This window comes from Catharus ustulatus (genome assembly GCF_009819885.2).
Source record: "Catharus ustulatus isolate bCatUst1 chromosome Z unlocalized genomic scaffold, bCatUst1.pri.v2 scaffold_29_arrow_ctg1, whole genome shotgun sequence".
Classification (NCBI taxonomy): Eukaryota; Metazoa; Chordata; class Aves; order Passeriformes; family Turdidae; genus Catharus; species Catharus ustulatus.
This window is the reverse complement of record NW_024879446.1, coordinates 6605339-6618588: the sequence shown is the minus strand read 5'-3', so window position 1 is coordinate 6618588 and position 13250 is coordinate 6605339. Positions and strand designations below refer to the sequence as shown.

Sequence of the window (13250 nt, the reverse complement as noted above, 5' to 3'; positions counted from 1 at the left end):
GTGGTCGGTATTCCTCTCCACAGTCCACGCCCCTCTCCTTGGCCTCATCCCTGTGCTTGCCGTGTGCTGTGTTGTGCTCATCTCCAGGGTCGATAAGAAGGATGTTTTTCCCCGGAAAAGTGCTGTCGCATGTCCGCATGGGCCCCTTTCTCCGGCCACCTCTCATTCTTATTCACGGATTCCCCACGGGACGTGGCCCGCGGGAAAAGGCCGGGAGCGGGGCAGGCTCAGGAACCTCCTACACGTCCAGGCGGCCGCACCCTCCTGGCCCTCCGCCCCGCCAGGGGGCGCCCTCTCCCGCCGGACGCCCCGCCCCGGGCCAGCGGAGCGTCGCCATTGGCCCAGCGCCCCCGGTCGCGCCCCCTCGGTGGCCTCGCGCGCGGCCTCCCCGCGTCCGGAAGTGTCGCGGTGGGTCTGGGTGCGGCCGGGTGCGGCCCCTCCCGCTCCTCTCGGCCCCGCCAGGCTCCCTCCGCCGCCCCCGCCATGCACCCACGGCGCCCCGACGGTTTCGATGGCCTGGGCTACCGCGGGGTCAGCCGCGACGAACTGGGCCCCAGCGCCAGGCGCTTCAGCAGCGGCTCGGAGCTGGGCGCCTGGGTGACCAGCCCGCCCGACATCCCCGGCAGCCGCAACCTGCACTGGGGCGAGAAGACGCCGCCATATGGTGCCGGGACCCCTCTGGGCGGCGCCGGCCCCAACGAGGAGGCCAACCTCGGGGTGGGCGGCCCCGGCGCCGGTAAGGGAGGGCCCGGCCTGGGCTGGCCCGGGGTCGGCCGCCGCCTTTCGGCGCTCCCCGGTCGCGCGCTGACCCGCGGCTCCCACCTCCTACGAGCAGTGACCCGCCGGGCCGGGCAAGGGCGGGCGGGAGGCGGCCCTGGGCTGTGCCGCGGCCAGGCCGAGCGCCGCCCGGGCCCTCCTTTTTGCTGGCGGTTCTGAAGCGCCGGGGAAGAAAGTCTTTTAGAAGAACAGGGACTGCTCCGTCGCTGCAGTTGCGCTCCAGCACTGTGTAGCTCCGTGCAAGTGTGACCCGAGAGTGCCAGAACGCGCCCCGCAGCTTCTCGTTTAGCAGTGTGCGGTCAGCTTGCTTCTCATTCCCCATGTAAACGATACCCTGCAGAAACACTCCGCCCTCTTTAAAGGACAGGAAGTGCCTTTGGGTCTTAGACTGCTGCGGTTTTGTGTCGGTGTTTCAGACTGCGTGGCTTTTCTCGGGTTTAAAACGTGAGCTAACGTAAACCTCCCCTCTCCCCCTTCACGCGTGGTAGCAAGGGAACTGTGGGGCTGGTAGGACTTAACTGTGCAACTGAGTTCAAGGCTTTTTCAATGATCATTGGGAAACTCAGTAAAAGCCCGCATAAGTAAAGTCATTTTAGGACTTAATGAAAGGAAAACTTGCTGTATCCAGGGTACTGTATGTTGTCTTTAATTAAAAGGAGCAGTTTATAGACACTTGAGTATCAAAAGATTTATGAAATACTAGTTTACCTAGAATCGAGTTATATTAGTAGGCAAGTCTTTCTTTTCTGACTTGTAGTGCAGTGTTTTTATTCAGGTCTTATAAATTAGGGGCACAGCCTTTAGCTGGATTCCATCCATGCATAGTTGGGCACTACATTTTTTCCCCCATCTACATAGGGAAGGCGTGTTCATTCTGCGCTTTGGAGGACTGATACGGAGTTGCTGTAATCACTGAATGCATCAGCTGCAAATGGTATCTTACCATTTTTGGAAGGGCTGTCACATTTGTGTGGAGCCCCACTGAAGTTACTGACTTTATCTGGGCCTTCAGACTGCTTGCACTCTGAAGATTGTAGGGCTGAGCATTAACTTTAAAATGCCTTTACTGTTCTGATGCCCGTCTTAAAGTCTCTTCTGATAATTCCCAATGTACAAATGTCTGGTAGCAGACAACAGATAGTTGAATTAATTACTTCTGTAATTCTCCAATAACTGAATTTTTGCAAAGGACTGGAGATAAACAATTGGCTTGAAAATTAGCTTTTTATTGATGTTTGTTACTTCATCTGTGGCTTTTTTGTGGCTTCTCCCAAAATTCTTGCTTTTTACTGTTTTCATGTTATTTTCACCTTGATTGTCTAAATTTATGTTTCATAATTACTGTAAACTCATGCCTGCTAAATCTTTCAGAAGTTGGTTTGAGTTGGGTTTTTGGATATTAAAATACTCTCTGTTTTGCTGTTCGCTATCTCTCTTCTTTTTTTCCCTGTAAGGAAAGCATAATTTTATATACAAGAGTATGTACAAACTCAAATGCAGTCCAAAGTGCAGATATTCCTGGAGTAGTATTTTTTTATGTCCTCTGTTGCTGAGCTGCCATAAATATTGTGGTTTAGTGCTTGTAATTTTCTAATTGAAATACAGGTTAAAATTAGTTTTTCAGATCCTGTGCGTGTAATTTTCTCCTATTTTGTGATTATCACTGCTGTATAATCTGATTTTGTTTTATTTTTTGTCTTGTTTTTCAGAGCAGTTGAACAGATTTGCTGGCTTTGGTATTGGCCTTGCAAGGTAAGAGTTGGGTTCAGTGACAAAGGGGTAGTAAAACTCTTTATTTATCTTATATACCTTACATACACTTTTATGTTGTGTTTTTATTCCAGTAGCCATAGGCAGTTGAAATGTGTTTAGAAATCTCATTTAGGTTTCTGTTTTTCTTTAACTGTTGTTTAAAAGATACTTAACAATGTAAGAAGCAGTTTTTCATATGGAATGTCCAGGATGTGTGTATACCCTGTTCAAGTAATCTGAAAGTAACACCAGAAAACTTTTTTGACATTTGCAACTTGTAATAATATTTTTAGGCAATGCAGATGTTTCCTAAGAAGGTGAAAATGTTTTCCAGTATATTACTGAAGTATCCTGGGACCATGATGCTCATCTAACCAAGTGGCTATTTTGTTGTTTTTTGTGGTGACCCTGATTATTGATAGTATTTTTGAGAATGTGGTGAACTTTAAGATGCTGATGTCCAGGGAAAGTTTTACGTCTTTTGGTAGTAGCAAACTGCTCATTAGTTTAATAGTTACAAAACTGCAGTATTTTTCTGTGCCAGTGGTACTCGTTGGTTGGGAGTTCAGAAGCCCACCACAGATGATCCTGTAGTTTGGGGTGTTTGTAAATCCATGTCTCAGGTTTTAACAACATACAGGTAAGTACTCTGATCACTCAGGCGCTTTGAGATGAAATGAATATTTTCTCTGAATGTCTGCAACCAGGACTTCTACTTTGAAAGTGAGAACTTTTCTGTGGAGTTCTTATCGAAATATGACTTCTAGCAGTGGTAGGAGAGCTGATTTGGATCAGTAGTATTTTTGGTGAAACAGTAGTCAGCTGTTAGTACCAGTCCTTCTCTGGCCCTCCTAGGGAGCGTCTTGATGCAGTATGCAGAATTAGCATAAAACTGGGAACTAATGCTCTCATAATTGTGGTTTTGGTTTCTTTTGTACCCTAATACTTTGAGGAGGGTGAGATTAAGAAATTTTGTATGTTTTTTGCTTATAAAAGTATGTGCATACTACATATATGTGGGGCCTTTTCATCATAAATAAATGTATATGTCAGATTTTACACAACTTGTTCCTTGGGAGGCTGTTGGGTAGCCATCAAAAATGCTCTGTTAGTTCACTAGAAAATATATTGCTTTTCTGAATACTGGCGTGCTGCTGTTAGAGACAATTAACAAAGAATTTTTAAAGGAATTTTTAGTGGCTGCCCATGCATTAAATACAATTTTCCTTTAAAGCCTGTTTACAGAAAATGTGTTGGCACATCCTTGCATTGTTCTACGTCGTCAGTGTCAGGTATGTCTTTTGTATTACGTATTCCAGTAAAAGCTCCTGTGTACTGTCATATCTCTTTATTTTCAGAGTCTGTATGAAAACATGTAGTATAGGAAGCTTTGCAGTTTTTAGGGGGACTCTGCTACATTAACACGTTTTTACTTGTAAAATACATGCATTCTGTTCTTCAGTTTATCTTATTTTGAAAAACGTGCTCATTTTTGTTTGGGCAGTGGAAATTGCAGCAGGTGTTTTGGGGTCTGCAGTGCAACTTTTCAAGCTCCTATTTACAAGTAGAATGCTTTATTTCACAAGTTCTGATTTATGTATGGTTTATTGTTTAAACTTTCAGTATACAGATACTTAAAAGGGCTGCCCATTTCTGTAGATTTCAGTGGGAACTTACTAATATTTTTAGCTGATCTTTATAGAGTTAAAATTCTTAACATTTGAAACGCCTTTATCCTTCAGAATTGTGGCATCTGCAAGTGTGTCTCTAAGATTGCCATTATTTGTATTTTTAACAGGTTAACTATCATGCACGGAATTATCATCTCACGCCATTTACTATTGTCAATATCATGTACTGCATCAATAAGACACAGGTCAGTATTTGGTGTCAGGCTGTATCTGAGCACTGAGAGTTCCTGCTGCATGTATGTACATTGAAATCTGAGTGTTTATGTAGCTGGTGTTGAAAAACATGGCTGTTATGAGGCTTTCTTACTTTCATGGTTACAGAAATGTGTCAAGAAGATCAAGTAAACAGTTTTTTTTTTTTTCACAAGTACAGTGCTTAGTGGAGAAAGATTTATGGAGGTTAGAAAACAAAAGGTCCCTGAAGCCAGTTTTTTTTCATTAGGATTCTAAAAGTTCATTAATCATTATGTGGATAAAATTATTGTTTGTCCTTCCAAAGGTAGTACTGAATAAATTTCCAATTCTGCAGGGAAATAGCAATCTTTAAATTCAGATCAGAAGGCAGGAAGAAATTCTTAATTCTGAATTTCCTATGGATGTACTTTTGACATCTTGAACTCACTTTGTCCATAGAAAATGGTGTTAAGTTTATAATACACAGTATTAAAGTGAGACACTTGCCTCCAAAATTATTTACAGGTCTTTGAAATTTTTGAAAAACAAAAATTTCTTCATAGATTAAAAAATGAGTTGTTACCTGAATTTGATGAGAAAGTTGAATGGTAGCCCTGTGTGGTTTGAATTTACTGAATTTTTTTTAATTATTAAGTTGAAAATATTTTTGAATTTTATGTTGCCTATTTCAACACACAGGGTCCAAGAGCTCTCTGGAAAGGCATGGGCAGCACTTTCATTGTTCAGGGCATAACCCTGGGAACAGAAGGCATCATCAGTGAATTTACACCTTTGCCAAGGTACTGCATGGGTTTTTTACTACTTCTAACAAATTAATAGGTTGTTGACTTATTTTCAAGTTGTTAGTAAGGCTGTTTGAAAAATATTACTTCATGAAAACAGCCAGACATTAAATAGGTGTTTCCAAACACGGTGTGGTTGTCTTGGAAAAGACAAACTTATATTCCATAAATAGTGTGGGACTCTTTCTGAGAACTTAACCTTTGTGTCTTCTTACTGGTCTGAATATAGAAATACTGAAACAAATTGGTCTTTGGTATTCAACTCTGCGGTAAAAAAAAAATCATAATTTTTTTTCTTTTATTTAGGTTTTTATTATGTGGTAATAGCAAATACCATACCTAAGGTAAAAATTCCTGGTCTTACTAATCTAAATACAGAAAACATCCGTAGCTAATGAGCCAGCACTGACATTTGTCTTTGGTAGGTGGGAGGACAGAATGGCCTGCAATAGTAAATGGGAAGACATGGTAAATGAACGTCCATGTGACTGGCAGCTTCGTCTTCTGCCTTCCTTTACCATCAACTATATGTACCTTATGCAGTATTCTCGTTAAAAAGATGTTACAATTAAAAATCACTAACTTCATTTAAAGATATATTAATAATTTTACATCACTGTGTCAATCTTCTGCTACAGAAGTTTAGCAATTTTTTTTACTAAAAATATTTAGGAACATGGAAATTACCATGGCTTTAAAAAGAAGAAATATGGTTAGGCTGAATCAAATACTGTTATGATGCATGCATCCATCCTGATAAAAGTAGGCATTTGCAAGTTCAAAAGCACTAGCAAAAGCTTCCTCATATTTATTTTAAATATTTAATATTTAAATATTATAGAGTGTGTATTTAAGGTTTTTGGTCCGCTGTCTTTCATAGGTAATTGAAATTTCCAGGCATGTGCTTTCCTCCAAGTGTGTTTTAGATACATCTCATATGGGTATGTTTAAGTTCATGAGATGTAATACAGAGTTTATATCTTTGTAGTTCTGAATTCTCACAGATGTGAGAAGTAATTTTCTACTTTTGGGCCAGTTCAAGCAATTTGAAAAGTAAGCTGGTGCTGCTGCCAAAAGAATCAAACCTTTCTACTGGAAGCCACTTACTCCTTCCTCTGTGCTACTCCCATCTTTGTGGAAACGCAGTATGTGAACAGGCAGGAAATTAACTGGATTGAGAAGGTGATCTGGCTAAAATGGTTGTCTCATACGTACAGCACCTGCAGCAGTTTTCTTCTGAATGCTCTGTCTTCCTTTGTAATGGTGGCTTGCATGTTTGGATGGTCACAGGGAGGAGAAGGTTATTGCTTGTAGCAGCAGTGCCAGCAAATCTGATTTTATAGATTATCAGGCTCCAAAGAGCACAAAGTAGTGAAATGTCAATGTATTGCAGTTACAGTAATTTCATGACCATAAGGCACACTGGACTGTAAGGCTCATCCCCAGGGAGTTGGCAAAACACAACTTTGTAGATCATATAAGGCGCACCAGACTATAGGGCGCACTTTTTTTTTGCCATGAGGCTCCGCCCCCAGCTCCCCCTGCATGGTTGCTGGCAGAGGCCCTGCCTCAACCTGGCAGCCATGGGCCCCCAGGCCCGCCTGTACCCGGCGGGGCCGGGGCATGCCCACTGCTGCTCTCTGCTGCCTCTCCGGGGCTGGGCTATGGCCGCCGCCCCTCCATGCCGCCTCTCCGGGGCCAGGCTGTGGCCGCCGCCCCTCCATGCCCCCTCCATGGGGCTGGGGCGTGCCTGTGGAGGGGCCGCCCTGCCTGCACAGGGCCGGGGGCTGCCTGTGGAGGGGCCGTCCTGCCTGCACGGGCTGGGGCATGCCCGCCGCCGCTCCACCCCGCCTCCTCCTGGCAGCCATGGCCCTGCTGGCTGCCCCCACAGCTCGCAGCTCTCACTTCCGGATAGGCAAATTTCTGAGCTTTGTCCATCAGATAAGGCGCACCGGACATAAGGCGCACTTCCGGGTTTGGGGGAAAATTTTAGTCAAAAGGGTGAGCCTTATAGTCGTGAAATTACTGTATATGAAGTAATACCCCTGTTTTAGGAGAGTAGTCCAGAAATGAGTGTTAACATTTTGTACTAGACAAACTTGTCGCATAATTGTTCTTCCACTACAGGGACAGTTATGTCTTGTAGATTGACAGGGTAACCTTTCACACATAAGTTTGGCTGATTTCATGTTCCACATCATTTAAGTATTATGGGTAAGTGGATGTGATCCAAGTCTGAAATACATAATGGTAGACATGATCTTCTGTTCCTCTTTAGTGACTAACCTATGTATTTAATGTGATAGCTAGTAACAGCACATGATTCTTCAAAAAGAGTAGAATCTTTTCTTTCTTGGATTAGAGTTATTTTAACTACAAGCAGTGTCTGATTGTGATTCCTGGGCAAGACTTGAAGCTGAACACTTTATAGCTTGTTATTAAAAATGCAATGTTTAGTGTGCCCAGCACTTCAGACAATCATCTGTACCTCCTAGCTAGAGTATTGACCCTATGCATTGTAAGTACATGTGGTATTTGAATGGTATCTTGAGTTAGGTGGGTTTACATTTTCTGTCAATGGAATGTAAACTTTTGTTGTTTGCATTTTGAAGTGTGTAACTGGAAATACTACTTCAAGGAAGTATTTTTGATGTCACTTTTGTGTTAAACACACAGATTTTTCTTCTGTTTTATCAGAATAAGCTAAGGATTAGTCATAAGACAAAAAACTTCAGTTACGTCCACGTGGAATTACTGTGCAGTTCTAGTCTGACCTCTTGTACTCGATTTGTTCTTGTCTTACTGTGCCAGAATATGATTTAGATTTTCTGGAAAGAAACAACAGGATAGACATAACCTAAAGAGTAGAAGAGCACAACCAAACCAAAATGAAATAAAAATGATTTTTTGATAAAGTATGAAGATTTTAAAGTACTCCAGTATTCCCTGAAAGTTGCTTTAAGCACTTGTACATAAGGTTGCTAAATAAATGGTGAACTGATTAACATCAGTTGCTGTGAGAGCTGCAAGCATCTTACTAATTAATAACTGAAACCATTTTTGATACAATGTCTGACAGACCCAAAAAACTACTAGAAGTTAAGCATGACTTACTAGATGTTTTAGTAGTTAGTTTATGGGAAATGCTTCAACATAAATAGTAGAACACCAACAGGACAACTGGTTGTTGATATGCATGGAAGAATTGCTTGAGAATTACATGTGGGTGATTATTCATATTGTGGTAAATACTTCTCTTTTTAGAGAGCTTTCACACAAATGGAACCTCAAGCAGATGGGTGGACACCTTTTACTCAAAGGGTAAGTATAGCATGTGTCTTACGTATTATTATCTAAACATAATAAAACTACCAAATGGACATAAGTTTAGTCTGCTGCTGTTTACTTGACCAGATGCTAACAGTACTTTTCAAATGCTGAATTTTTTTGAATTATCTTGATTATATACACCACTTTCACAGGTTTTCTTATTCTAGATCCCTGTGTCTGTGGAACTCAGCTGATTTAAAAGATTAGATTCTTTTAGATCTTAATTAGTCTGGTCACATGGAAATAGAATTTAACTAGACTTTTGACTGAAGCTTATCTCAACTTGTTGATGTACATTTTAGTAATTGAGTTATACCTTTGTTAATTTTCTCTCAGGAATAATTTGGTAGATAAGTTTATCAACTTCCAGATGCCTGTTCGGCTAAAATTTTAGTGTTGTCATTATGTTAATTCTTACATCGTTAATTTCTACAGGTTAACGCATGTGATAGCAATGCCTTTTTATTCTGCAAGCCTGATTGAAACTGTGCAGGTAACTTACATATATTTGGAACATTTAAAAGATACTGTTACTTTTTATACGTGTGGAGAAATGTATCTTTGAATTCAGGTTTATGTTGCAGTAGCTGCATTTGTTTTGCTTGAGGCTCTGTGTCTTTGCTGAAATGGATGTTTACTGTGAAAGATAGATAGTGCACTAAATCTAGAATTAGAAAGGACATTTTTTGTAGATAGTTGGAATATATTGCACATGAAATAGGGACATGCTATATCTATGTGTTTCAGCAAATAAAACATAAAAAAGTTAAGTATAAAGTTTCTTTTCTAGAAAACAACTTAGTAGGAAGACAATTTTAAAAAAAGAAAAAAGCATTTCTCTCAGCCTTTTAGGTAGGTGGTCTTCTGTGTAATGGATTGGTCCTGAAAATTCCAATGTGATTTGAGGATTTTAAGATTAGTAGCTTCAGCTGTTTGCAAGTATTTTAATGAACAAGACTCTGTGTGTGCATGTGCGATGTATGAAATAGGTTCTTGAGTTCCTGGAAACATCATCATAAGCTTATTAGAAACACAGCAGAGGTTATGATAGGGTTTGTGAAAATTTTTATGCTATATTAATCACTTCAGGGGAGCAGCATGGTTCGCTTGGTGTGCGTTATATTCCTGTGCTGCTAGTGACAAATGACAAATCAGAGAAAGATTGTTGGATTTCCTTCTAGCAAGTTTATATTGACTTAAATTGTCTTAATTCTGATAAACCATGCTGTTCAACAGTATCTGTTTGACACTTTCCTAAGTAAATACATTTCATAAAAATAGCTGTAAATGGTGAAATTTTATAGCTGTCACATTTGCTCTTCAGTCATTAGCATCTCAAACCTCATGGTGGCGTGTTAGGCCAAAGGAAGAATGGTTTTGAAGTGCAGTGACTGTAGTGATGTGGGACAGAAGAGGAGTCAGTTGGAGTTGTGGTGCTTAACTTGTACTTAAAGTCTACAACAACATTATATTCTCAGGCATTTAAACTAGTTTTTCTCCCACACAGAAAAGACTGAAAACTCTGCAAGCTGTTTAGTATTTCCTCAAAATACTGAGGAATATTCTGGTGGTTTATTCTGGCATGAGAAACCACATGGACTCAGAGACTTTGACATTTACAAGAGCACAGAAATCTTGTCTTTTGGATGTAAACTGCATGATAAAACACTGGAGTATAAGCATTAGTAGGGGAAATAACGTTTTTAGCTTAATCCTTCACTCACAGGTGGAATGTAACAGAGTAAATAATTATTACACAATTTCTGTTTTCAGTACATGAACAGAATAATTATCTCTTCACAAAGGGACAGCATGGGTAGCGAATACTATTCTAAATGCACATAATGCCATGAAAACATTGAAAACTGAGCTTACTAAATTAATGTCAAAAATGACCTTTCAACACTAGTTATGTAATTTTACTATGTAGATTCAGTTTCAAAAGTTATAGTCCTTAAAGAAATTTTGAATTAAATAAGTAATTCCTGGCATTTTGCTTCAGATGTAGACATTTTAAGTTCATGACTGTTTTGCGTTCTGATACTTCCAGCGGGAGGCTGAAAGTTGAATTTCTTTGGTAGAAATGCAGATGGCTGCAATACACATTAGAAAACCCTCACTTTAAGGTTGATTCATTCTTTAAGAATAAACTTAATTGAATGCTGTGAAGAGTGTTATAACAAGGGACTTCTGTTTGTACAGCTGTGTAGACTCAATAGCATGGAAGTGTTCAACTCTCTTTTAGAAGTTCACCAGCGGTGAAGTGTCAAAGTGGATGTCAGGATGATTTTTAAGTGCTCAGCACGAGTTGTAACTCCTTCTTTGTGCTTGTAGAGTGAAATAATTCGAGACAATCCTGGCATCCTGGACTGCGTGAAAGAAGGAATTGGCAGAGTTGTAGGCTTGGGAGTACCCCATAGCAAGCGTCTCCTTCCCCTGATGGTCCTGATTTTTCCCACTGCTCTACATGGAGTTCTTCACTACGTCATCAGTTCCATCGTCCAGAAGCTTGTTTTGTTTGTTTTGAAACGGGATAATTCCTACAACCTTCCAACTGAGAGCTCCACTTCTGTGCAGAGCATGCTGGATGCGTATTTTCCAGAACTTATTGCTAGCTTTGCTGCTAGCCTTTGTGCTGATGTCATGCTTTACCCACTGGAAACAGTTTTGCACCGCCTTCATATTCAAGGGACACGCACAATAATTGACAATACAGACCTTGGCTATGAAGTGCTTCCAATCAATACTCAGTATGAGGGAATGAAAGACTGCATAAGTACTATAAAACGTGAAGAAGGAGTGCAAGGTTTTTATAAAGGATTTGGAGCTGTTATAGTACAGTATACCTTGCATGTGGCAGTTTTGCAGCTTACCAAAATTATTTACTCAACACTGCTTCAAAATGTTTCTTAATCTGTCCAAGTCTGGATCTAGCACATTGGACATGATTGAATTGCTAACCTAGTTATTGTTTAAATGGCTTAGAAAATGAACTTTGGGGAATCCACTCTGTGGAGTCTCCTTACACTGTAGAACAACTTGTTTTAAAAATGGGGATATAGTTTCCGAAGTGTAATTAAAAAAGAACTGTTTAAAAATTACAGACACCAGTTGAGTATGTCATATGCAGTCATATAAAGGGGATCAGATTTCAAATGTGATTGCATTGAGGATTTACTTTTCCTCTTACCAGTTCTCTGATATAAGGAATGGATATGAATTGTTAGTATCTGCTTTATAAGCATCATATCTGATATTTAATATGGACTCTTAACCAGTTTAAAGAAATTTATTTTCTTAAGTTATAAGAACTTGCAAGTAGGGGACTGATGGTTTCACTGGTGTTTTAAAAATGTTTCCAGCTTCACTGTTAATGGAACTGTGAGTAAAATAGAAATTGTAAAAGTGACTTAAGTTGACTTAAATGTTTTTACAGGTACATGGAAGATTAATTTTGCTGCAGTGTGACAGAAGATAACAAATGGGAATCTCTTGCTTTGTATAAAACAACAAAAAAATAGGTGTGGGCAAAGTTGCACTACATGCAAATTTGGCTGTCTTGCAGTTTGTTTGCAAGGCTTACAATAACTGTGTGAATAAAGCAAAATAGAAATTGCTATATGCATGTGTAAGTGCCATTTTTAGTTAACTTTCCACTGCTAACTTCAGGGTTTAGTTTTCCTCTAATGCTCCATATGTGTAATAATCATATGATCTATGTACTAGTAGTAGTGGTGTTCAAAGTGTACAGAAGGCCTGAAAAACAATTGGCTACTCCTAGAGTTTCTCTTGTTAGATTGGCAGGGTGTGTATAAAATTGTCTCCTAAATTGTTTAGCACTGATGTCTGTGATTTAAAGTCTCTGCTAGTTTAAATATTTTGTGGAGCAGAGCTAAGTCTGTTTATGCACAAGGGAACAGCAGAAATATATAATTTTTGCCCTCTTCCCTTCAGACTCAGTCTGAAAATTATTTTTAATCATTCTAAATAACCAAGGACAGTCTTGGTTTCATCAGTAAATATGGGAGATGGGGAGTTGGTTTTTGCAAATAAAACAAGCATGTGGAAAGTCACTTTTAAATATGAGAGGCTGCTACTCTTTTCACATTCATAATGTGGCAAGTCTGGTTTTGTGAATGCTGTAAACTGATCTGCATTTTAATCATTAATGATTGTGTAGCTATCACTTATGGAAAGTAGTCATGGTAAAATAATGCAAAGATGTTCTTTGTAAGTTCTTCAGATCAGGTCTACTTTATTATTAATCTAACTTTCATATATTTTAAATGCTTAAGTGTTGAAATGGAAAGTGTGGTGAACTTGGAAAGTGATACTGTTGATTGCAATTTTAGTGTATAGTGTATGAAATAAAATGAGAATTCACTGTAACTATATAAATTAACTCGCCCAAAGAATGATGTAAAGGAATCCTGCTTTTTGTGTTATGTTTTACTGTATAGACTCCAGAGTGTCATTTTCAAGTTCTTCAACTTTCCTAAGTGCAAGAGCATGATACAAGAGCTTAGGTAAAACACTCAGTTCCTGTGTTAGTGTAAAATTTCTATGAGTATCAATATGACCATGCCAGAGAGTCATCCAGATTGGAAAGGATGTCAGCAGATTGTGCAGTCCAAATTCCTCCTCTAAGCAAGGACAGCATTGACTTCCACATGCCCTGGTCCAGTCAAGTTTTCAAAGGTGTTAATTTCAGATGTAGCAAACA

General features: G+C 39.9%; 1 protein-coding gene across 1 annotated transcript; it reads left to right on the top strand.

The window, feature by feature from the left end:
* Positions 1-378: 378 nt before the first annotated feature.
* On the top strand, positions 379-12955 carry SLC25A46 (solute carrier family 25 member 46). The gene is made up of 8 exons (XM_033086585.2): positions 379-736; positions 2487-2529; positions 3764-3821; positions 4328-4405; positions 5094-5194; positions 8462-8518; positions 8963-9020; positions 10862-12955. The coding sequence occupies exons 1-8, from the start codon at positions 484-486 to the stop codon at positions 11438-11440; spliced, it is 1227 nt and encodes a 408-aa protein (XP_032942476.1). The 5' UTR covers positions 379-483; the 3' UTR covers positions 11441-12955.
* The last annotated feature ends 295 nt before the right edge of the window (positions 12956-13250 follow it).

What these genes read in the sequence shown, in the direction of transcription:
- SLC25A46 (XM_033086585.2), top strand. Translation starts at nt 484, where the DNA reads ATGCACCCACGGCGCCCCGACGGTTTCGATGGCCTGGGCTACCGCGGG. An exon ending in ACTGCATCAATAAGACACAG is followed by an intron (nt 4,406 to 5,093) that starts GTCAGTATTTGG and finishes TTCAACACACAG; the next exon opens with GGTCCAAGAGCTCTCTGGAA. An exon ending in GCCTGATTGAAACTGTGCAG is followed by an intron (nt 9,021 to 10,861) that starts GTAACTTACATA and finishes TTGTGCTTGTAG; the next exon opens with AGTGAAATAATTCGAGACAA.